General features: G+C 45.9%; 1 protein-coding gene across 1 annotated transcript; it reads right to left on the bottom strand.

Annotated features, from left to right (window-relative positions):
- Window positions 1-8804: 8804 nt before the first annotated feature.
- GJA5 (gap junction protein alpha 5) lies at window positions 8805-22045 on the bottom strand. The gene is made up of 2 exons (XM_071433733.1): window positions 21814-22045; window positions 8805-11716 (listed from the first exon to the last, which is right to left on the bottom strand). Exon 2 carries the CDS (start codon window positions 11665-11667, stop codon window positions 10555-10557), a length of 1113 nt encoding a protein of 370 aa, XP_071289834.1. The 5' UTR covers window positions 11668-11716; window positions 21814-22045; the 3' UTR covers window positions 8805-10554.
- Window positions 22046-22888: the final 843 nt, after the last annotated feature.

The following is a 22888-nucleotide window of genomic DNA, read 5'->3' as shown; positions in this document are numbered from 1 at the left end:
TTTTTCTTTTTTTTTTTTTTTTTTTTTTTCTGCAGGTTTAGGATAAATTTTGAGACTCCAGGACTGTTTCATGTTTTTTTCTTCACTTTCCCTGCAGGTAGGGGGACTTGATGGGTTTCAACATGCAGCCACTCATGTTTGCTGTTTGAATCCTTCTGGGCTGTCCATAGTGCCCTGATCCTTTTTCCCCTTCAGGGAATTCTCCTCTTCATTACATGGGGATAGGGGTCAGATCAAGTGGTGGGGAGCTAGAAAACAGGGACTTGTGCTATTTACATTTAAGACATTTCTGGCCCCACCAGCTGTTCCATGTGTGTTATTTTCAGAAGGGCAATAATCCACAGGAGGTCAAGAGGGTAGAATTGTGTGAATATATTGGGTGGAGGAAATCAAGACACTTGGGAGTACCCAGGCCTTGTCATGAGAGAGAGTCTGGATCCCAGATGATTCTGGCTGGGAGAACTCAAGGAGAGTTCTCAAAGTGCTGCTTGCATGGCTAGGAAAGGCTGCTCAGCTGGGTTTGTTAGCTGTTTTCAAGAGTCATCTGTGTTTACACTGCTGGCAGGACCACCTGTTCTTTTTTTTGAACAATAATATGTGTGTGTGTAAATATATATTGCTGCATTTCTGCATTTATTTTTAGCCCTTTCTAAAAACCCCCGACAGGTTTGAAGGATGCTGTGGATTGTGAATGGTGCCTGGCAGCATTGCTCACATTGATGGTTGTCAGAATTCCCATGCCAAATCTCTGCTTTGAAAGGTTAATAACTCATCAGCTATTCTTGGTCTTGCAGCTCCCATACCCTGGAAAAAATAAAGTAAAAAAAAAATTAACAAAAAACAAGGAACTTTTTAAAAATGACCTTTTCCCCTACAGGTTTGTGGAAATCAGACTTGTTGGTCTAAACAACAGCTTTTTCAAAGCAGACATTGAGTCTTGTCACTTTATTTTTCAGCATCTAATTGCAAATGTATGGCAGGTCTCTTTAACGTGCTTCTTATGGTCAAATGGAGAAGCTGTTTTGCATATCAGGCTGATACAGGCACTGGATGGTGTAAAATGTCAGGGAGCCAACAGCAGTTAGCTCCCCACCACCAGCTCTGAGGAAGCGTAAAACCAACTGAATTATGGCAGAGTTTGGGCAGCCTCCACATCTGGGGTGACACCAGTTGCAGAATCACGGGGTGGATGCTCCTCTGCAAGTCAAGAACTAGCAGAGACATGAGACATACTATGATTTTTTACATTCAGAAATAAAGGACATGCATTTTGGTATTTTGTGCAATCAGCAAGAGAAATCCAGTACAAAGCAGCTGTTGATAATTTAAAGAAATACATAGTTGTCTCTTACTAATTTCATGGTCCATAGTTTGGAAGTGTCTCCCATCCATGCAGTGCAAAGCAGGTTGCAGTTATTAATCTGCACCATTCCCTGGTGAAGTCCTACACACATCCTGATGATTCGTGGTGCCCACCCAGAAGTGATGGTGTTGGGAGGGGATTTAACAAAGTGCCCTGGTGCTGCTGAAATCCATGGCAGAACAGGCACCAGCACACAGGAACCTGACTCATGCAACAGTGCTAGAAGGAGTGAACTGCATCTCTTCTGAGGGTTTTCCCAGGTTTGGAAAGCTGTTGGAATGTTGGCTGCAGACAGTACATTTGTACGCAGGCAGTAGGCACTAATTCAAAACACGAAGGTAATGAACTTGAAACTGGGTCCTGACACACCGAGGGAGCACTGGGAGCTTGAGCTAAATCAAAATCAGGGTAATTTCTCATGCAGCATTCAGCAGGCCGTTCAAACTCAGATTATCTTTTGGCAGATGGGAATAACACTTATTCCCTGTCTCTGCAGGAAGGCTGTGAGGTAGCAAAAGTACATGCAGAAGGCTTTGTATGTGCAAGAGCTCAGCTTTTCTTTCACACTATATTAGTAGCTGTTTGAGTGACAGGTACAACCTTTCCTTCAGGTCTTTTCTGACAGCTCTGGACCCTTATGGATATGAAAATACTGCTATTACAAAATGGAAAGAGTTGGGTTTCTTTTGTGCATGTTGCATGGGTACACACGCAGTGTTGGTGAAGACACAGAATTTAAACTCTTTTATCCTGATTTGTCTTCCCCAGCAACTGATTTTTCTGAAGACACAAAGGTTTTTTATTCTGGTTCCCCTGTACATTTATTGCCTATCTCAGGTCATGGCATTCCTGTAGGCTCTCAGCACCTCCTTAGTGGGAGGCAGGGCTCACTATATTTTTTCAGATGGGAATTTCAGGCAGGCAAAGCCAAAGATGACTGGCCTGTTGTCAGACATAAAACTTGTTGGAGTAGGAACCTGAGGGCACTCTCCAAATTTCCAGGCTGGTGCCTGAGCTGCTTGTCCAGGCTCAGTGTTATCTTTTGCTGCTGTTCTGATCCCATCTGTCTGTCAGCTGTACCAGCCAGTGCTCCGTGGGTATTTATGCTGCTGCCAGTTCTCATGTCTCAATTGGGAGTCATTTAATGTGGGTGACTGAGATTCCTGGAGAGGAAGAATTTGAAGTATCCCAGACAATGGTATGGCTGACATAGTCTTTGTTGTAAGACTATGTTTTAGTATTAATTTTAAGGATTGTTGACACACATGAGGGCTTGAGGGTCTGTGGTTTCAGCCATAAAATAGGGTCAGAGGCACAACAGTCTTGGTATTGGAGTTTAATGTCCTTGTCTTGTAAAATAATAGCATAACTGGGAGGAAAACATATGTCTTAAAATTTCCAGTGATGGTGAGATTTTAAGAAAGAAGCAGCGCAACATTATTCATGATGCATTTGGCATTTTTGAAGAAAGATTCCTGGTAAAACCTGACTGCAATTCAACAGAGTCAACACCTGAGTCAGAGAAAGGAAAGGGGCATCTCTCCCTCAGTAAAAAACTTGATTGGATGTTCTCTTACTCTCAATTACCCTAATTTGAAGTGGGGAGCTAATGAATATTGCTAAATGGTTTGAAACAAACAGCAGCACCGTGGACAAAAATAGTCATTATGAGCTGCAGTGTATCAACCACAGTGAATTTTTCACAGATTTGTAGGTTTTAATGCTGGGGTGACTGGTCTGGCTGTTTGCTTAGTGTAGGGGAGAGGACCTTACCCGATAATTTACAACGGGGTCAGTAACTTCTTGGTACCACTGCACACCTTTTTAAATCCCATCACAATAATTAGAAATTACCTCATCCCTAGACTGTGCTTTCCAACTGTTAATTAAAATATTGCTTCTCATTGTAAGAGTGCTTCTGTTATAAGAGCAGTCAGCTGTCAGAAATGTTGTTCCTTTTTGCAAGATATCAGGATTGAAATCCTTCTAACTTTTGTCTTGGGAAGTGAAACAGAGCAAGCTGCAGACTCCCACTGCAGGCCAGTCTGTGGTGCAGAGATGCTGGGGGTGACATGGCAGGTGACACTGCATGGAAGTACAGAGCAGCCTGTCTGTGTCTGCGTGTCTGAGATGCTGTGGATGTGGGGTGCTGTGAGGTGGATGTGCTCTGCAGCCTCGCTGCTTGCTTAGAAATGCACCTGGTGTGATGGCAGCCCTGATTTGGGGTGTGGGAGACTGCTTTGGAGTGTGCACTAGGGCAGGAAAAGGGATAAAGTATCTCATGTTTTTTCCTTTGATGATCTGGAGTTCTCAGGTACCTCACTGTGATGTGCTTGAGTGGTCAGAGATATCCATCAGGAATCAGGGAGGATTATTCCAAGTTCTCTTTCATTTAATGAATGTCTTTGTTGTTGATTTAGGACTGAGTACTTTAATGAACTTTTCAGAAAGTCCTCAAATTTGGCATTTCTCTGGAAATGTCAGAGATTAGTCTAGTGAAGCTAGAAATAGGGAGAGCAAAGTGTAATTATATCCTAAGAAAATACAAGGCCACAGAGGGAAAAAATAATCCAAAATTTCATTTCAGAGGAAAAAAAAAAAAACCAGGTGAGAAAAGAGTTCTCATGGTCTGCAAGGGTTGAAAAAAAATGAATTGAACTGAATGTGAAAAACTAATGTGAATTGGAAAAAAATGCATTTTTCTGTGAATATGGAGCAAAAATGGTGATAATTTCTGCTATATATAGCATAAATAAATAAATAAATAAATATATAAAAATTTCTATAATAATTTCCAGCTATATATATATATATTCTGCTATTGTGTACCTAAGTGTTTTCTTGAGTCTGGGCTGAAGTGGAAGAAAAGCAAGGTGGGAAAGAAAACATGGTTTCACTGGACTACATGATTTTGCAATGTCTAATTTTGGACACTTGTTTCTGAAAAGCCTTGCCTGTAGCCTGGCACACATCAAACTGGTTTTGTCAGAAGCACTTTTCAACCTCAAACTTTGTTCCCAGGCCGAAGAGCTGGCACGGCATTTACTCCAAAACCCAAACAAATAGCAGCAAGTTTCTGACCTCAGGCTTGCCTCTTGCTGCTAATCTGATGCCTTTTAAGGGTAGGAGCTGGTGGTTAACATGATTTCTAGTGAAACCCTGCTTGCAGCTGAATATGAGAGTGTTGGGTTTTGCTGGGGCTGTTGATAAAAATGTCATGGCCACACACCCATATCCAGTTTCTAGGAAAATCTTACAATGTGTCTTTTGCATTCTTTATTTTGTCATATGACTGACCATCACTGACATGCCTTCCTAAGATTATGTTCATGTCCAATAAGAGCATGAAATTTAACTCTCTCATGGGTCCCTACCAGTTCATTTTGACCCCTAATTTGGCCCCATCTGCTTTATCCTTTCCTGTCTAAAACAACTTTAGCATAAAAAGGAGCTCTTGCATATGAATAGTGAGTCACAAACCACGATTCTGTGTAATCCCTGAGCAGCTCCCTGCTGTGATCCAGCCCCAAGAGGTGGAGATGTCCTCTCAAAAAATAGCAGGGGTTGCAGCAGACTCGGTCTTGCTCGTGCAAACGCTGCAGTGAGGTTGTTTTTCTTGCCTGTCATGTGGCAGCAAACAGAGTTTGTAATACAGAAATGAAAAGAGAAAAAACTGCCTAATCTTCTAATAAAATGTAGCCACCTCAAGGGAGGAGAGTGGTTTAATGTAACAGTCCTACCGGCCTCAGTCAGGGAATAATTTTAAAGGAATATGTAAATATTGCAGCTTTTCTGCATTTTGCTTTCTGACTTGCTCTGGGGGAATACTTTCTTCCAATGTATGTGGAATGATTGCTTTTATTCCCCCAGAGACCAGTGGGTTTGTGTTAATGGGTTGGCTGTGAAGGCTGGCATGTTAGAGGACAGGGAGAAGGTTTTGTGCTGGTGCTGCAGTGTGATCATAGAACCACAGAATCATAGAATATGTTGGGTTGGAGGGGACCCATCAGGCTCAGCAAATCCAATTCCTGGCCCTGCACAGGACACCCCAAGGATCACATCATTGTCCAAACACTTCTTGAACTCTTGGCTTGGTGTTGTCAGCACCATTTCCATCAGGCAGTACATTAGAGTTCTCTTTGGTTTTTTGCTATTACTAATCTAAATGAATTTAATTGTCCTTAAAATGTCTTTTGGGGAGTATTTATTGCATAAAGTCTCCAGTGGAAGTGTGTTGTTTGGTTTGTGATTGGCTACACAGCACTGGATTGGTTACACAATATTGTTCGTGCTTCCTGAGGGCTGAAGGAACAGAGAGCTGCCTCTGGGGTGGATATTGGCCCATATGAATTTAAAATTTGGTTTCCTTGACTGACATTTACTTTCTGAGAACTCTGTTGCCCGTCAAATTCAATTGCTCAAAGGTCTGTGGGAAACCAGTGGTGGTATGTGAATGTGGCCTCAGCAAATTCATTTTTAAAAATGTGAACCAATGTTCACTGGAGGAAAAATGAAGCATTTCTGCATTATTTGGCTGCAGTGAGTCTTACAAGCTCATTTGATCCTCCTTCTTTTTCTGTCATCAGATTTTCATGACAAAGTTATATATGTATGATATTAGAATTCCCAAGCTCTCCAGAAAGATCTTTAATCATCTAGACCATATAAGCAACGAACACTTCAGGCAAAAGCAAAGCTATTAATTTTGCACTTCAAAGTCAGAGTTTTTTCCCCTACAAAGTGTATCTTATAGAGCTGCCACTCTCCATCCTCATTCTCAGTCTGTCCATACCTCTGGTGCCCTGCTAACCTGAATCACTGAAATGTTCTTTATTCACAAATGTGTGCAGCACCTGCCATCAGCCCTGTACAGGATCCCCTCCTGTCACCCCTGCTGGGAGGAGGTGCTGGATTCCCTCAGGGGCACTCAGAGCCTTCTGGCATGGTTGCTGGGAGCATCCCAAGGGAGCTCCCCTGGGAGCAGCAGTTCCCCTTGTGCCTGTGTTAGTCCCAGGCTTCCCAGGAGACAGCAATGCCAGCAGGGAAGCTGCTCTGGAGTACCTGCCATTGCTGTGTGTCAGGCTCTCTGCTATGCTACGCTGACTTTCTGAGTTCTGAATCTCTGCCTTCTTTGTACTTTGGCCCTTTGCAGTCCAGTCAAGCATGGGCTCATTCCTGTGAACACACAGTGCTTTTGTTCTTTGGGGTTTGGGTCTTCCTAATTCCTTGGCCTCAGTGATGCTTCATGGAAAAGGGTTTGAAGGGGGATTGGGCAGGCTGTCATGTTCTTACCTATTCCCTTCTAACAGTCTGAAACTTTATCAGCACTAAATTTGCTTGAGTATTGTCTTGCCCACATATTCTGGAAGAGGAAACAACTTGCTTGATCCTTGTCCTCTAGATCAGGCAGGCATTACTTTTAAACCTCTCCCTCAAATTTCTCTTAGCCTGCTCTGCTGTCCCACTGTGCTGTTCGTGGAGAAGAACTCAGAGGCATGACCTTGTCTCAGTTCAAAACTTTATTAGTTTTGGCATTCTATGTATTTTTAAATATAGGTTTTCCTTTTATAGGATTAAGTATTTCTGCTTTAAAGGCTAGTTGAAACACGTTCCTCTGTCTTCCTATCTCAGGCTCAGCAGCTGATCAGCACAAGACTGTAGATCAGAACTGACTTCTGGCTCCTTCAGACATCAGCTAGAGGAGGAAATGGTTTGAGGTGTGCTGACCAAGGAGATAACTGTGGTTGGCATTTCTGTCAAATGTTGGTTCCAGCTGTTGCTGGAGAATTCACAGTTCTGAGAGTCTGAGCAGTCCCAGCAGGTAGAGTTGGAGAAAAGAGGGGCAAGAACAGAATGAAAAGCTCTCATGTTTCCTCTTTTCTCCCTCTCCGGGCATTGTCTTCGTAATGCTGCCATTTAAAGATTGAGTACCTATCCAAGGACTGAATTTAATATGTAATGGTAATTCAAGTTGCTACTATAAGATTGTCTATCCATCCATCTGGTCCAAAGCAATATAAACTAAGTCTGTCTGAAAGGACAGGTCAGCCTGTAGTAAATGTGCTCCTACCATGGTGTGACAGCCTGGCCAGCCTTGACAGTGGGTTCCAAGAATCACAAGTTTATGGTCTGTCAGCTAGTGCAAACATCCATCCATCAAATATCCCCCACTTGTTATACCTAGAAGACAGAACTGTGGAGGCATTAAGAAATGGGTGGCAGAGCGAAATTATTTGCTTTGATACATCCAATCTCTAGGATGAGAGAGAACTGGGATGGTTGTACTCCCCTGGTCTCAAAGACCACCAGAGGAGATGCTTGTCCTCTTTTTCCAGCTCTACCTTGCCATCCAGCAGAGACTGTAGCTCAGAGTTTTTAAAGTTTGGGCTATTGCTGGTTTTAAACCACAAACAGTTTATTAAACAAGGTCTGTGTTCATGCTTGAGTGGCTTTACTAAATTTAATGTCACTCAGTGGCCAAGTGTTCCACGGCTTCCCCATTGCCTGTCTCTTGCAGCAAGGTGGCACCCTAGGGGACAGGCATGCTCAGGGCTGTACACATGCCAGTTAAAAACCCAGGGTCTGCAGGACCAATCCTGCAGCCTTCTTGCTGCACTGTGGGGCTGTGGCTGCTCTGCTGGCATCCTCACCCCTGAGCTGAAAACCCCCAAACCACAGCTCTTTAAAGGGTGCCTGTAGTTTCTAATGCAGTTAAGGGTCCTTGTCCCAGTGTCCTCATTGAATTCTGGATTCATTCTTTATGGCCCCTCTCAGGCTCCTTGCTGGGACCCAGTACTTTACTGGTCTCCAGCTTCCCAGCCTGCAGAGTCCCACGGGATGGGAGATTCTGTGGGGAAAGTGAAGAAGGGCATTTCCTTTGAGTGAACAGGGGGATCCAAGGCCAGAAGGAGGGATCCTGTGAAAGTTGGGAAGCAAAGGATAAATTTCAGAGGAAGGACATAACTGAGGGAAGAAAAGGAATTTCTTTGGGCTGGGCAAATACATCTTGAGAGATTTGAGTACCCAAAGGATCTCTGCAGAGATGGTTAGCAGTGGATTCTCTCAATGCCTTGTCTCTTAAAAGGACTTCAGGGCTCGCTTAATGCATGGACAAGCAATGAGATGCATGGGGGACAGGTTTTGCTTCCCTCTTCCTGCTGAGTTGGCTTCACATCATAGGTGTCCTCTCTGGGAACAGAGATGTGCTGGGATATGCAAGGAGATGCAGGGAGCAAGCCTTTGCAGGAGGATGGAAGCTCTTCTTCCTGACCAGCTCCTCCTTTCTTGGTAGTGCAGAGGCAGGCAGGGGAGCTGGAGGGGTTCCTGTTAGCCAGTCAATCAATCATTTCCTGATGTTTATTATTTATCCCCCTGGCCAAACCCTCCCCTCATTCCTGCCACTCTGGGCAATGGGAATTTTTGTGATCTCTGAGCAGCAGAGGCTGGCGGGCAGCCTGAGCCCTGCTAGCAGCTCATTCTCAGCCATGTGAGAGGAGAAACATCCACAAGGAGAGATGGAGTTAGAACTTTATTAGGAGAAACCTAGACACGACTGACTAAAATCTCATGTTAAGGAAAACACACACGGTCTTTTCAGGATTAAAAAATACAAATATATAAAAACTTACAAACAAAAACATGGTTTCCCCCATCTGAGTGTGAATGTGTATTTAAATGTACAGGGAGCTGTACCAAAGCTGTGTATCAGGAGCAGGGATTCACTTTCAGTGGCCCTGAGAGAGGGAATGGCTCAGTCCCCTCATCAGCTGGTCCCAGGCCATTTGCTTGTGCAGTCCAGTGTTGGGAAGCTGTGGCCTGTGTCTGAAAGGGCAGTGCAGGGTAAACAACAGGGAGCAGCTTGGCTCTGTTTAGCAGATCTTTAACAGAGGGATGTCAGCTCTGCACTGAGGAAATGTATCTGGAGTGGGAGCTGTCTGCAGACCTCACCCACCAGACTCACAGTGCAGCCTCGGGCCCCAGGGGCTGCTCTGAGGGGCTACAGTGGTGGAAAGATCTGGTCCGTGGGTGATTTCTAGCACTGTGTGTGCTAGGGATGGATGGGGTGGAGAGGATGGCCTGGGGGCAGAGCAGACACTTGCTGTGGGGACAAATAACTTGAGCTGTGCTGGCTGGCAAGCTTGAGAGAGCAGGCAGGAGCTGAATGATGTGCAGGACCTGAGCAGGACTCTTTCTGCTTGCAGAGGATGCTGAAGTGTTCCGGTAGGTTGGTGAGAAGACACAGGCCGTACCTCTTCTGCAGATAAACAGAGGATGCTTTTCTCTCAAGTGGGCAGCTGGCAGCACCCTTTCAGCAGAATTCAGATTGCTTGAAAGATGAGTTTCAAAAAGGGGAAAACCACTTTGTTTCTACATGATACTCGTGAGATATCTGTTCTCACAGGAGAGTCTCTATTTCTGGTGATGGATGTCTTGCTTAGGATTGATGACATATGTATCTTGGGAAAATTACCCAGTCTTCATCAACTGGTCATCTAAGTGATTTCCCTGGGGCCAGTCTGCTCTGCTGACTTAGGAATGAGGAAGGGATTCCAATGTTAGACATGAGGCAGCTGTGCACTAGGGACCACAGATGTCCTTATTTATGGGGTAGAGTTGTTATATACACAGTGTCAAAAAATTCAAGTAGGATTTATTGTGTAGGTAAACTGGTATAAAATATCTGGGCTCAGGTAGAGAAAGGGAGGGTTAGAAAGAGCCAAAATGAAGCAGATGAGAAAAATCTCTCTTTCAGAAAGCCGACTGGTGTGTTTCTGCTCCCTTCAGGTGAGAGAAGCTTCAGCTCAGTGTAACTGCCAAGCTGATGTTGCAAGTGTTGAACAGAGACCACAAAAGATGTAGAGGTCCAGTCAGTCTGTTGAATACAGTGTCACAGTGGATACCCACTGGGCAGGAGTCTGCTGGCCTGTGCTCTACCAGCCTAAGGGTGGGGAGTCTCTAATCCCTGTGGGTCCCATGGTGAAAAAACAGCTGAGGGCTTCATAGCCCAAGACTGATGTCTCTCTTCAGTGCCTGTGGCTGCCCCTGCCTTGAGCTGTGAGAGGTGCTGTCTGGACAGGATAGAGAGAGGATATTAAAACAGGGAGGTTAGGGGCAAGAATTTGGAGTCCACTTTGCAGAAGTTTTACTGAGTGCTGGGAAAGCTCCTTCTCCTCATCCCTGCTGGAGACAGGTCACACAGACAAATCATCCGACCTCGCCTTGCTGCTGGCACGGCTGGCCTTGCTGAGCCGGCGTTTCTCATTGAAGTAGCTCTCGGGGAAGGCGGGTGCTGCACACTCACTGGCCACCTCTGGACTCTCCACGTAGCTGGACTTCATGAAGGGCCCTTCCCCAGCAGCGTCCTCCTGGCCGTGGACCCTCTCGGTGGCGAAGTTGGCGGTGTTCTGCTGGGAGGCCATCTTGTTGCTGAAGGGGCTGATGAACTTCCCGTTGGGACTCGACAGGCACTGGTTAAAATCCGGGGGCGGGGTGTACATCTGTGCCCTCTCTGCCTGCGGGGCAGACTCCAGCCTGCCGGGGGCTGTGCTGGGGCTGGCTTTGTAGGAGCGGGAGCACCTCTCTTTGGCTTTCTTCCAGCCCAGGTGGTACAGCTCGGCCAGGCTGAGGAAGAGGGAGAGCACTGCCACAGCCAGCATGAAGACGATGAAGACGTTCTTCTCCGTGGGGCGGGACACGTAGCAGTTGACAGGGTGGGGGCACGGTGCCCGCTGGCAGATGTACAGGGTCTCCAGGAAGATTCCGTACAGGACATACTGCCCCACAATGAAGGCCACTTCCATGGCGGTCCGGATCAAAATGCTGTACACATAGGTGTTCAGCAGGCTGCCCCTGAGTATGATTTGGCCTCCTGCTTCATCCCAGCCAGACAGCTTAGTCTCCTTCTCTGCCACGGAGCATTTCTGCTGGTAGTACGTGTCACCGCCGTTTTTGTTCTCTCGGGCCTCCATTTCTGCCTCCTTCATCTTCCTCTTCTCCTCCATGCGCACCGTGTGCATGGCGTGGCCCATGTACACCAGGGATGGGGTGGAGACGAAGATGATCTGCAGGACCCAGAAGCGCACGTGGGAGATGGGGAAGGCCTTGTCGTAGCAGACGTTCTCACAGCCGGGCTGCTGCGTGTCGCACATGAAGTCAGACTGCTCGTCCCCCCAGGAGGACTCCGCTGCCGTTCCCAGCACCAGCATCCGGAAGATGAAGAGCACGGTCAGCCAGACCTTCCCCACCACCGTGGAGTGTTTGTGGACCTTCTCGAGGAAGTCTCCCAGGAAACTCCACTCCCCCATTGCTGCTCACCAGGAGGGGTGAGAAGTCTTGAGAGCTGAGCGCAAGCCTCTGTTGGGAGAGAACAGAGAGTGGTTCTAAGGAGAGTTAGGAAATGCCCGGCTGGTAATGGATGGAGTGAAATGGGTTTTTTTGTTTTGTGTCAGAGGAAATGTTTTCATGTGCCCTGAAATGAATGAGGTCTGGTTTGCTGAAAACTGTATTTCACATCCGCTGGAAACCTTGTGTTGTTCTTGGGATTTCTTTTTCTTTTTAAATTCAGCTACTGAAACAAAAAGTGATCTTTTTTTTATAGAACTCATCCACAGCCTGCTAAATGAGTTCCCAAAACCGTGAGGGTGAGCCAGATTTATTTTTGATTCAGAAAGTCCTTTCACTGTGATCTGCATATTGCATCCTCTGTGGACTGGGAAATTAAAGCTGTATTCATCTGTCTGTAGACTGCACCCTGGGAAATCCTTAGTGGGCTGATCCCCTGGGAGATAAGAGTGGAATCTACAGCCTGGCCTGAGCAGTGGCACTGTCAGATGTTGCCTTTGTGTAATACCTGCACCAACAACTGGGGTGTGAAGTGTGTGCAGCTCTGGGTTTCCTTTATGAGCTCAGTGCCACCACTGAAGCACAGAGAAAATCTCTCTGTTGCCCACCTGCTCCCTGTCTGTAGGTTTTGCTTTGGTTTTGCAGTGTTTTCAGTTGTAAGTGTTTCATTTACAAGCTGCAAATGTTTAGGGGAGTGTAAAGACTTTGGTGGGCTGTGCCAGTTCTGGAAACCTAATCTGCTGCTGCCTTGTCATGCCTCTCTGAGAAGGAACTGCTGCAAAATCTAAATGGTGAGTCTTGCTCCTTCTGCTTTTCTTAAATTATGAGGAAAATTTCACAGTTCAAATGAAAGACACAAAGAAAAATGCCTCCTTTGAAGTGCCTCCCAAGGACCAGCACTCCTGGGAAGTGCTGTTGGTAGGTGGTCTGATGACAGGAAAGGTTTGCTGGACTGGGAGTAGGATTGCAAAGTGGAAATGAAGGAGAGCCTGTTTCAGTCTTGTTTCTGACTCTGACTGACTGTTTCTGGCCAAATCACTTAACCTGATGGATAAAAAGAGAGCTGTGGGTTTAGTCCATCTTTTGTGGGGCTCTGTGGGAGTGCTTGAGCAATCATTTGATCCAGTTACGCTCACCATACTTACCTTGCCAGGGCACTGCAAAGCTCTCCCTGGTGAGAGTTAAGGGCTGGGTGCTATAAAGTATGCACTATTACCTTGGAGCTAATGTCCTCCCACAGTCATTCTTTTGGAAAATAGCATTTTAATAAGTTAATGTAAAAATAATCATCATAATGAAATATTAAAAGCACTAGTCAAGGTAAATCCCAAAGCCACAGGGACCAAATTGTTAACTCTCCTTTATTATTCCTTGTCCTGTCTTTAGGAGCCAATTATTTTTATAGTGCAAAGAACATTTGTGGAGAGCAGACACTGTTAAAAGCTGAAAATTTACTGTAGCAATATTGTGTAGATTTCCTGTGAGCAAAAGCTGGAGAACAAATACACTTGTTGAGGGAAAAATATCCCCTCCTCTAGTTATGTGAGTGATATAATTTAATGTAGCAGCACACGCCATAATTCATCCCATGCTTTGTTCCTGTGCTGTGTCCAGCTGCAAGGATGGATGGGACAAAGATCAAAAGTTGAATGTTCAAGTTCCTGGTGCTGCTGAGGGCTGCCCTGGGGAAGGTGAGGGTTGCTCAGGAAAGGAGACAGGGCAGTGGCCCCTTGCTACCCCACTACCTGTCAGAAGCCATGTGAGCAGGGAGAAAGGACATACAGGAAGCAAAGGATGGGGTTTGGCTCTTTCCTGCCCTGGCAGGCATGCTGCAATCATGCTGATGGAGATCCTGGTGGCTGCTTGGCATATGCAGAAGCTTTGGTCTGCAGCCAGCCCAGAGCTGGAGGAGCAGTAACACAGAAAATCAGCTGGTCTTTCTGACTCCTCTCGTTTGCACTGGTGGAAGCTGGTGAATGTGTGGGTCTGTCTTACCTTCTGAAATGGCTTTGGTGCAGTTACTGCATTCTGGAGAAATTAGCATATGGCTTCATTCCAGGAGCACCAGGGGATTAAACACAGGCAGATAAATCAGTGATGGGAAATATTTACAGACTGTGGCACTGAGATCAGCGTGTTTGCTTTTTTTCCCCCAGAGTGCAGAGAAGGCAACCAGCTGCCTACAGCTCAGTGTTACTGTGTCCAACATCACTGTGCTGTAGCACAGCTGTATGTGGGGAATATTCCTTACAAGGCAGCACTTTTCCAGGTGAGTTTATGTTGTTTACACATGCCTTTTCTTGTTTCACCTTGCTTGGCTCTGTAAATATGAACACAGTTCTCCCTGGCTGTGCAAAGGCTGTTTTTACTTACTGCCACAGGGAAGTACAATCACAAACTGAGGCCCTCTTCCCATCCATTCTACTGTGTGCAGGTTGTTTGGGGTTTTATAACAGCTTGCTTTCCCCAGGGATGGCTACTAAGCCTAGACACTTGCAAATTGTAAAAATCAGGATGTGCACGACACAAAGTAAAGCAAACATAAGTGCAAGAGGAATCCAGAAATAAAAAATGCTAAGGGATGCAAGCAGAACAGCAATTTACCTGTCTCACACATGCACAGAATATTTCAAGAAGCTGTAAATCAGAAGGATCTGAGGCTGGTAGTCATGAGGCTTAGGCTAGAAAGTAGGGACATTTCCTCTGCCCTCCCCTGCACAGACTGTCTCAAGAAGGGACTGCCCAGAGATGCCTCCAGATCATCCTGCTACAGCCCCATAGAGAGCTGAGGTGGCTCCTGCAAGGGCGTAGTTGGCCACAGGGGAACAGATTTTGGAAACCAAGAGGAGTTTCCCTCCTAGAGCAGCATTTTTGGCTTGGACATTTGATACTTACTAGCGAGCTATTTTTGCAGCGCCAGACCAAGGGTCTTTGAGAGCATCTAGTTCTCTGCTGCCAGCAAGAAAAGAAGGATTGTCACCTCCTGACAGCTTTTCCTGGCTATGCAGAGCTGCCCCTGACCTAGCCTTTCTCCTCATAGCTTTACTATTCTTGGGAATTTTCCATATAGCTCTTTTTCCTCAGTCCCAGACTACTGTTGCCCTCACATGCTTTGACCTCTCAGCGTCTGAGCATCTGCAGCCTTTTATATTCCTAGTTTGGGCTCAGTTGGACAAATCTCATCTCACTCTGGTGTAACCGGGCAAAAAACACCTCTGGGTATTTTTGTGGGGTCTCAGCACCTGGTGGAAGGCAGTCTTGGCAGCAGGGTCATGCATATTCACGAGCAGCCATGGGCTGTGCCACTGCCCTTCCATGCTTTTTGCTGGCAGGTTTTTGCTGGGTCCCCATGGGAGCTGGGCGCCGTCACGGGACCCTGGCACTGGGAGAAGCGTGTGTGACACAGACCAGGGCAGCTTGGCACTAACCCAGCACCGTGGCCAGCCCAGCTCAGTCATCACCTGCAGCACCACTGAAGCTGAGGAAAACTGAGCATCACCCCTCAGGCCAAGCATGGAGTCTGCTCAGCTCCAGGCTGCCTTGTGACTGCCAAATTCCACGATAAAAATACCCCAGTGAGGGCAGCACCTGCTAGCATGCCAGGCTGGCTCACCAGCCACGGGCTGCTCTCTGCCATTCCTTTTTTGCACTACCTTTATCTGCGGGAGGGGAAGTGTCTGTTGCCCTCTGAGCAGTTTTGCCCATCCTCTTGGTGATGCCACGTGCTCTGAAGGACATGAGAGCATTTCACATCACTGCTGCTCGCTCATTCTGGTTGGAGTTAGCCAGGGCTCTGATGAACAGCTAGCAAATCCACACCAGAGAGCCAGGAGGGCTGTTCCTGTGCAATCAACTTTATATGAGTTTATTTCCCCGGGGGTGGCTAGGAAGAAAGTTTTCCCCTCTTCAGAAGACAGGCAAGAATATCAGCAGGGATATAAATAGCTGAGCTCAACACTTCAAGCTAGCTTTTCCCACAAGGAAGGTGACAGGAGGTCGCCATCTCTGCGGGATGTTTCTAAAATAAAGTGGAGAGTCTGATTATAACACTGTTTCTGCTCTCCCTTGCTGGGCTCACCTCTTCCCCGTGGCAGATCCCAGGGGCACGTGGAGAGGCTCTCCAAGGAAAGCTCCTTTGTGTGAGGCAAGCACAGTTCCCAGGGAGGGGGAAAGTATTAGATTCAAAGCCATTGCATTTTTGCTCAGTCTCTGTGATTTGCTCAATCAGGTACAAATGTGTGTCTCTGGGTATAAATGAGATTTCACTACGAAGTGGAGGGCCCAGGATGTTTTAAGAGGCTCACATTCCAGACACGTGGCTGTTTGAGGATGCCACGCCAGAAGTGCATCCCCTCCAAGCTACTGAATGAGGAGGCAGCTGTCCCCTCTGGGTGCTGGGCACGTGAGCAGTGACATTGCAGTGGGGCATCCAGGCTGGCTGGGGCATGGTCAGGAATTGCCTGTGGCTTTGCTCCCTCCAGCTGTGTTATCTCATACAGGTCCAGGCCAGCACGTGGCACAACAGATCATGGTGGGTGAGTGGGCAGAGATCTTTGCTCTGTGCTGGCCCTTGTTAGGCTGAACCCAGACAGGAGTGGGGCCCACAGTGCCAAACTGTGCACTCACAGCTGTAGGCACTTGGGAAGGACAATTCAAGCTCTGCACTGGAGGTTGGTTAATGCTGCTTTACTTTAGAATCTCCAGCCCCTTGTTAGTAGCCTCAGCATCCCATGCAGTGCAGATGTTGTCACCTCTGTCTTGCAGATGGTGATCACTGGGGTACAGAAGGGACAAAATGCTTGTTTGAGGTCACAGAGACAGTTTGGGGACAGAGCTCAGAGGCTGTGACTTGCAAGATTGTTTCCTTTTTTCTATGTAACACTGCCTTTGAAACCTCATAACAGCAACACAACACTGCTTCTACTGCACATCTGCTTCTACAGGCCACAGCCCTTCTCTCCTGTGCCCTCAGACAACACTGACTTTGGCTACCTGAAAGAAAACCCTGTCCTGCTGCCCTTCTATAGTGGGTACACCTGGTAGAACCAGAGGCATTTTGTTTTGGTTTTTTTTTTTTGGCTTACAGCATTAAATGATGAATAGAGTTAGAAATGCGCTGTGCAGAGTGGGTGCCGTGCTTTGGATTACAGAGGATTTGTGATGCTAAAGCCCACCTCAGCAGGTATCTTTTTGTTCAGAGTTTACTGGCATTGGCTCCTTCCTATGGATATACAATGGAGAAGCAACTACCTATTAGGTATTTTTGTCACAACACCATCTCTCTGGCTTCATATATGCACACATATGCTTATGATAAGTTTCTGCCTGAACCAGGCCAGTTCTTTAGCCAAATATGTAACTCTGATCTGCACATAAACCTGGAATAAATAGCTTTGTACTTATGCTTTTAAAGAAAAATAATTGACATGTTTGCATAGGTTCCATTCTGGTTGCTTGGGTTCAAAGTCCTGTGTTGAGCCAGTATCAGAGTGACTTTGACTCTAGAGCTGAAATCTCAGGGGAGAAGAAGAGCTCTGTGTTAACAGCTCTTGTCCTACAACACAGAAATCCAATGTTTCTTATCTTTCTGCTCCTCCCAAGTTCACTGTGAATTCTGGAAGGGTCATACTGGTATCCAGACCACTGGCCCTACTTGTAGTTGCAGACAGCTTGTTATTCTTGACGAGGTGTGCTTTCCCCCTCCTCTCCAAATGTGGAAACTCTCAGAGTTCATGAAAAAGAGAGTGGGTGAGAAGATAAGGGAGCTGAATGACCCGTCACCTCCTGCACACACAGGGACACAGACAGAGGGGAATCACTCAGCACCTTCAAGTGTGTACATCAGGGATGTGTTACACACACAGATGATAATAATATATAGAATATTTTCATCTGAAGTGATAATGGAAGGTGCAGACTCGGAGTCAGTTGAATTTTTATTAGTTGTCTGTCCAGAACATCTAATGCTATTCCTCCCCATGTGCTTTCATATATCCAAATATTAGGGCCAAGCTCTGCCTGGTGTAATCTCAGGAGACTAAGACCAGAAGAGACCTTGAACTCAGATGAGTTCAAGCTGAGGGATGAATTTATCCCACTGTCTTTGAAAAGCTGGCATCAAATAGTTACATGATAGTGGTATCCAGGCTTACATTTAAAAAGCAGGGAGCATCTTCTAATTCTCTTGGGATTCTGAATTTGCAGATGATACTAAACTGGGCAAAACAGAGGTGAGGAGATAGGTAAAGAGGGCACAGGGAACTCTGGAAAACAAAAACAAGCTGAGAAATTTGGGGGCTGCCGTAGTAAAAGCTGTCCCTGAGCTCTGCTGAGAGAAGCTGATCTCAAGCCCTGCTCAGTCTGTGGGAAAGGCTGGTGTAAGGAGGTGAGCAGGGATGGCAGGCCTCACACTGGACACAATATAGCAGCAATTAAAGCTGTCCAGGTGATTTTAGGCTTGTGCACAGACTGCATGAGATGCAACTTGTTATAGTGTGGACATAAAACAGGCTGAAGAGATAATGGGAGAAGGAGAGACCTCTCATTCAGACTTTTCCCATCCTTTCTTCCTTCCTCTCACCCCAGTATCTCCCTGCCTATCAGTTCCCTGTGGTTTCCCTACAGTCAAGCTCCCCCAGAGAGCGTTGCCTCACTTTCTGGGCAGTTTTGACCAGCTAACTCTATACAGCACCCAAATTGCTAATTCTTTCAGCCTTAGAAAGGGGACATTTTCAGCCACTATCTATTTCCCACTTATTACTACCTTGTCAAATCTCATTTCTTCCTTCTTTCCAAAAATCTGTGGGATTTGTTTCACACTCCAGCCTCATTGCTGTATCCTAGCCTCAGTCTGGCTGTGTGAGTGGATTATTTTTTGTACTCAGTGTATGCACCATATATATATATATATATATATATATATATATATATATATGCAGAAAAATACATCCCCCCTTTGAAACCAACTAATACTAAATTGGCAAAGCCCGGCAGTAGGGAGTTAGGAAATGCTGGGGTTACTGTTCTCAGTAATCTTAATTCAATCTCTTTGTGCCTGTGCCTCTTGGAGTCCTTAACCACATCCTCACATTGTCACCTCATTCTTTGCACAGGATGCCTGCCTTCTTCTGTGCCAGCCTGGCGGGGGCTTTCTTGAACAGCAGCTATTCAACGTTTTGTTTTCTCCTCATTGTTCAGTGGGTGGCCTGTGCCTCATTTACTGTACATTATTCAAGTCCAGCTCTAAAGGCAGAGTTATTAGTTTCCTTATGGGTTTTCCTATGGCTTTCATCACAACAGTATCTGATCGCCTCACAATTATAAATCTACTTACTTTCATTACCACCCAGAGGTGAGGAGATGGTGTTAGATCAGCTGTGCAGCTGAGGGACTAAGGCAGTGAGAGATTAAGATAAAAACCGTTCATTAATTTTGGAAGCTCTTTGGTGATGTGGTTAATCTGTTGGTGCCTTTTCCCCCAGTGTACTTAGCAGTGTGTATAATGTGTATTCAGAGCAGAGCTCTGTCTGGTTTGTGCTGGAGTGGGAGAGTTTATCACTCCCACCAGTTGCACCACATGTAGAAGTCAGAGACCCAAAAGACAAGAAATGGGCATTTGTGGGGAAATGTAACTTAAGTGATTTGTCTCATCATGACAGAGGAAATTGGACTAAGAAGCAAGAATTAACCCCAGTCCTCTTGGATAGCTTTATCTGATTACAAACTGGAGGCAGTTTTTCTCCCATCCCACTATTCCCTCCTTTCTTCACCAGACATCTGAGTGCAGCAGAAGACCCTGGAGCTCTGCAGGGGTCACCCTTGCCAGACTGCTTCACTTTCCAAGCCACCCTGTGCCCTGACCAAGGCATCTGTCAGCTTTTCTGCTTCTAAGGGAGAGCAGTTTCATATGGAAATTCTCAGCCATTCTCAGAGCATGTCCATAATGACATAAAAAATGGAGAAAGGCAGAAATATAAATGTAAACCCTGTGGTTCTTACATTAAAACCCCCTGACCCTTCTTCAAAGATACACTGGAGAGACTTAAAAGCGTGCATCTCTCTGCTCATTGCATGCTGTGTGGCATGAATATTTCTTTGTTTCAGGGAAGAGCTAGCATGCTGAGTATTGCTCACAGAGATCTCTCAGTTGCTTATCAATAGCAATAAAATTGATCTCCCCCCAAATATTGAAGTCTCTCTGTTGTCTTCTGGGAATTATTTCTAATTTTAAGCCTCTATCCTCGTGCCTCTTACAACAGCACCCAAAGCATGGAGCAGTCTCCAAACTGTGCTCCCTAATGGCATGGGGTAGTGCTGAATTACTCATTCCTCCTTGTCTATTTTCAATGCTGCAGGATAAGTCAGAAAGTGGGCAAATGTGTGCAGAATGTGTGAAATCTGTCTGAAGGTCAAAAAGAGAAGAGAAGCTAAGGTATGAAGTTCTGAATTTTCTGTCAGAGCTTAATTTTTTTAATACACATATAATACTAAAAATATTGTGATAATATATACTGTTGAGTAAAAAAAACCAAAACCAACAACCAACCCCAAATACTTATAGTAACAGGAATACTTAACATAGTTCCCAAGCGACAAGAGCCTGATGAGTATTTTAAACCCTGAAGCCTCAGGAATTCTCCCAAAGTATTGCTCTGCTCCCAAGGAAAAAGGGAACAAAGTTAGAAATGTGTGCTTTTCTCAGACTAGATTTTGAAAATAGCAGTAAATGCAGAATTTTTTGGCTCCTGATACAAATGCTGAATACTGTGAGGCTTCTGAATAACAGTTTAAGCTGCTCCTAGCTGCACACACATAAGCACACGCATGTTACATGCATGAAGTTCTTAAAAGAGAGGAGCACATAGACAGCAGTAGGGGAAAACTTTCATCCACACTGCTTCACCAAGGCATTTTGATAGGTTTATTATGATGGAGGGAGACTTCAATGCTTAAGGCTCATTCAGCACAGGACTTTTTTAGCTGAGATTTGTCCGGAAAAACCACTTATGTGATCATCTAAATGTTGTCACAGCACTTGAGGGACAGGGGCTCTGCCTCAGTTTACCGAAGTTGTTAAAACCAGAATGCCACAAAGCTCCTTAGACACGACAACTAGGCAGCCTTCAGGAAATCAAAGGAGCCACCACAGATCTGAGGTGGCAATTAGTCAGCAACCTTTACATTCAGTGAGATTGCCTCTTTCCAGGTGGGTGTGTTCCAGGGCTACCATATTCTCAAGGTGGGGTATTCTTTGAAAAAGCAGTGTTAAATTACAGAAATGTAATTGCATAACTATTCCAAGTACAAAAAGGGGGTGGGGGGGGGGGGGAAGTTAGGAAGGAAAATAAAAAGAGCAGCAGCTGCTGATCTGGGAGAGGACATTTGTCCCTTCAGGTCTGTGTGGCTCCTTGCTGAGGCTGCCACGGGCAGTGTGGGGATGGAGGAGAAAGGCATTCATTCCCTGGCGGCGCGCACAGAACGTGTGACTGCGAGATACCAGCGAGGCACTTCTCTACTCTGGAGTTACATTCCCAGGCTCCATGACACACACCAGCCAGGACACTGTACTCTCAAGGAAAAGAAACTGCAATATTTTGAAAGCATCCTGCGCACTTCAGAATATAGGCAGTTAATGCAGACACTTGATAAAGTGTTTACACCCCGAGAGCCTCTCCTAGGTAAGAGTTCCCTTCACCACTGTCCCCCGAGCAGCTTGACAGCATGTTGAAATGGGATCTGACAGAAATGGCAATTTGCACTTTATACTGTCTGAGGGAGGATGTTTGGGGCTCTTATCGTGCTTTCCTATACATTGGAATCTATTGGTATCTCTGTTCATGGCAGGGAAGTTACTTCTTAATTCTCTAGCTGCCTGTGGTAAAACAATTTAATTTTTAAAATGTCCCAAGTCCACCATGTTACTACGGGAATGTTTTGAAGAGAAAATGAAAAAAAAAGTAATTTTTTTAAAAGTAATTTTTTGGCCACCCTTCTTTTCCTGCCTCTCCAAATCCCTTTTCCCCCTTGTGCTGTTTTCCCCTTGAGTGTAATAACTTGATCTACCATCAGCACTTCTGCAGTTCTATTATTTCCCCCTCTTGGTTTCTTACCTGATTTCCAGTGTCTTGTCTTCAGTCTCCTTTCCTTGCTTTAGCACTTTCCCTTTTTGTAGTGAAGTTGAACTCCTTGTTCTCCTCAGTTGCTTCGTTTTATTCCTTTAATATGGTTCTCTCTCTCTCTCTTCCTCTCTTTTTCTCCACCCCCTTTCTGTGTCACTTTCTGTCTTCCCCACTGCCTCTCCGCCTTTCCCCCTCTTCTTTCTTCACCTACTTTTCTTGTCTCTCCCACCCCCTCCAGACTAATCTTTCTATTTTCAAACCTGGTTTCCTGTTGTTTCTCCTTTAAAGACCATGGATCTCATTCCTCCCTCTCATTCTCAGCCTCTCCCGGTGCCACCCTCCTCATGCCGGCAGGATGCACTCGCTGCTGGCTTCGCGCAGTCCCTTCCAGCCGCTGCTCCTACTGCTCCTTTGCACATCTTCCCACAGATAACACTCTAAGCCTTCCCCAGATGAAAAGAGACAGCCTTGCCCCACAGTTACACCAGCCAGACCCTGGAAAGCTTTTTCCACACAAGACAAAAGACAATTCAACCGACAAAGGACGTATTTCTGACTCGTTCAAGCCTAATCTGGCAAAGCAGAGGTTCATGTGGAGCAGGGTCTTCCACCTCTTCAAATCACACAGAACTTGCTCTGCTGGCTTGGACCAGGGGCCCAGCACAGCTGCAGCCTTGTCCTAAAGGGCACCAAATCCTCCCAGAGACTTTTTACATGCCCCCTTACTGATAAGTAGAGAATAATCTGCCTGTCAAGAGAGGTGTTTTTTGTCACACCACGCTACCACCACCTCCCTGCACACACAGTCAGACTCATGAGTGTTTGGGCCTCTCTTAAAAATGTTTTTGACGTATCAAGTGTCTGAAGGTCTTGTATTTCATGTGTGTGTCAAGCTGAGCCTCTGATTGCTGCACATCAGGAATGGCTCAGCGAGGAGGCAGAATCAGAGATGCCTTCTGGCTTTGATAAAGGTCTCAAAGAATCAGTGGCAGGAGAGTGAGATTTGCACAGAAGACTCTGCTGACCTGAGAACCAACTTGCTGCACACAAGCTTTGATGGTTGTCC

This window comes from Agelaius tricolor, unplaced genomic scaffold (assembly GCF_023055355.1).
Source record: "Agelaius tricolor isolate 1412-34295 unplaced genomic scaffold, bAgeTri1.0.p SCAF_9, whole genome shotgun sequence".
Lineage (NCBI taxonomy): Eukaryota > Metazoa > Chordata > Aves > Passeriformes > Icteridae > Agelaius > Agelaius tricolor.
Note: the sequence above shows the minus strand (reverse complement) of the source record. Positions and strands in the feature narration are given on the sequence as shown.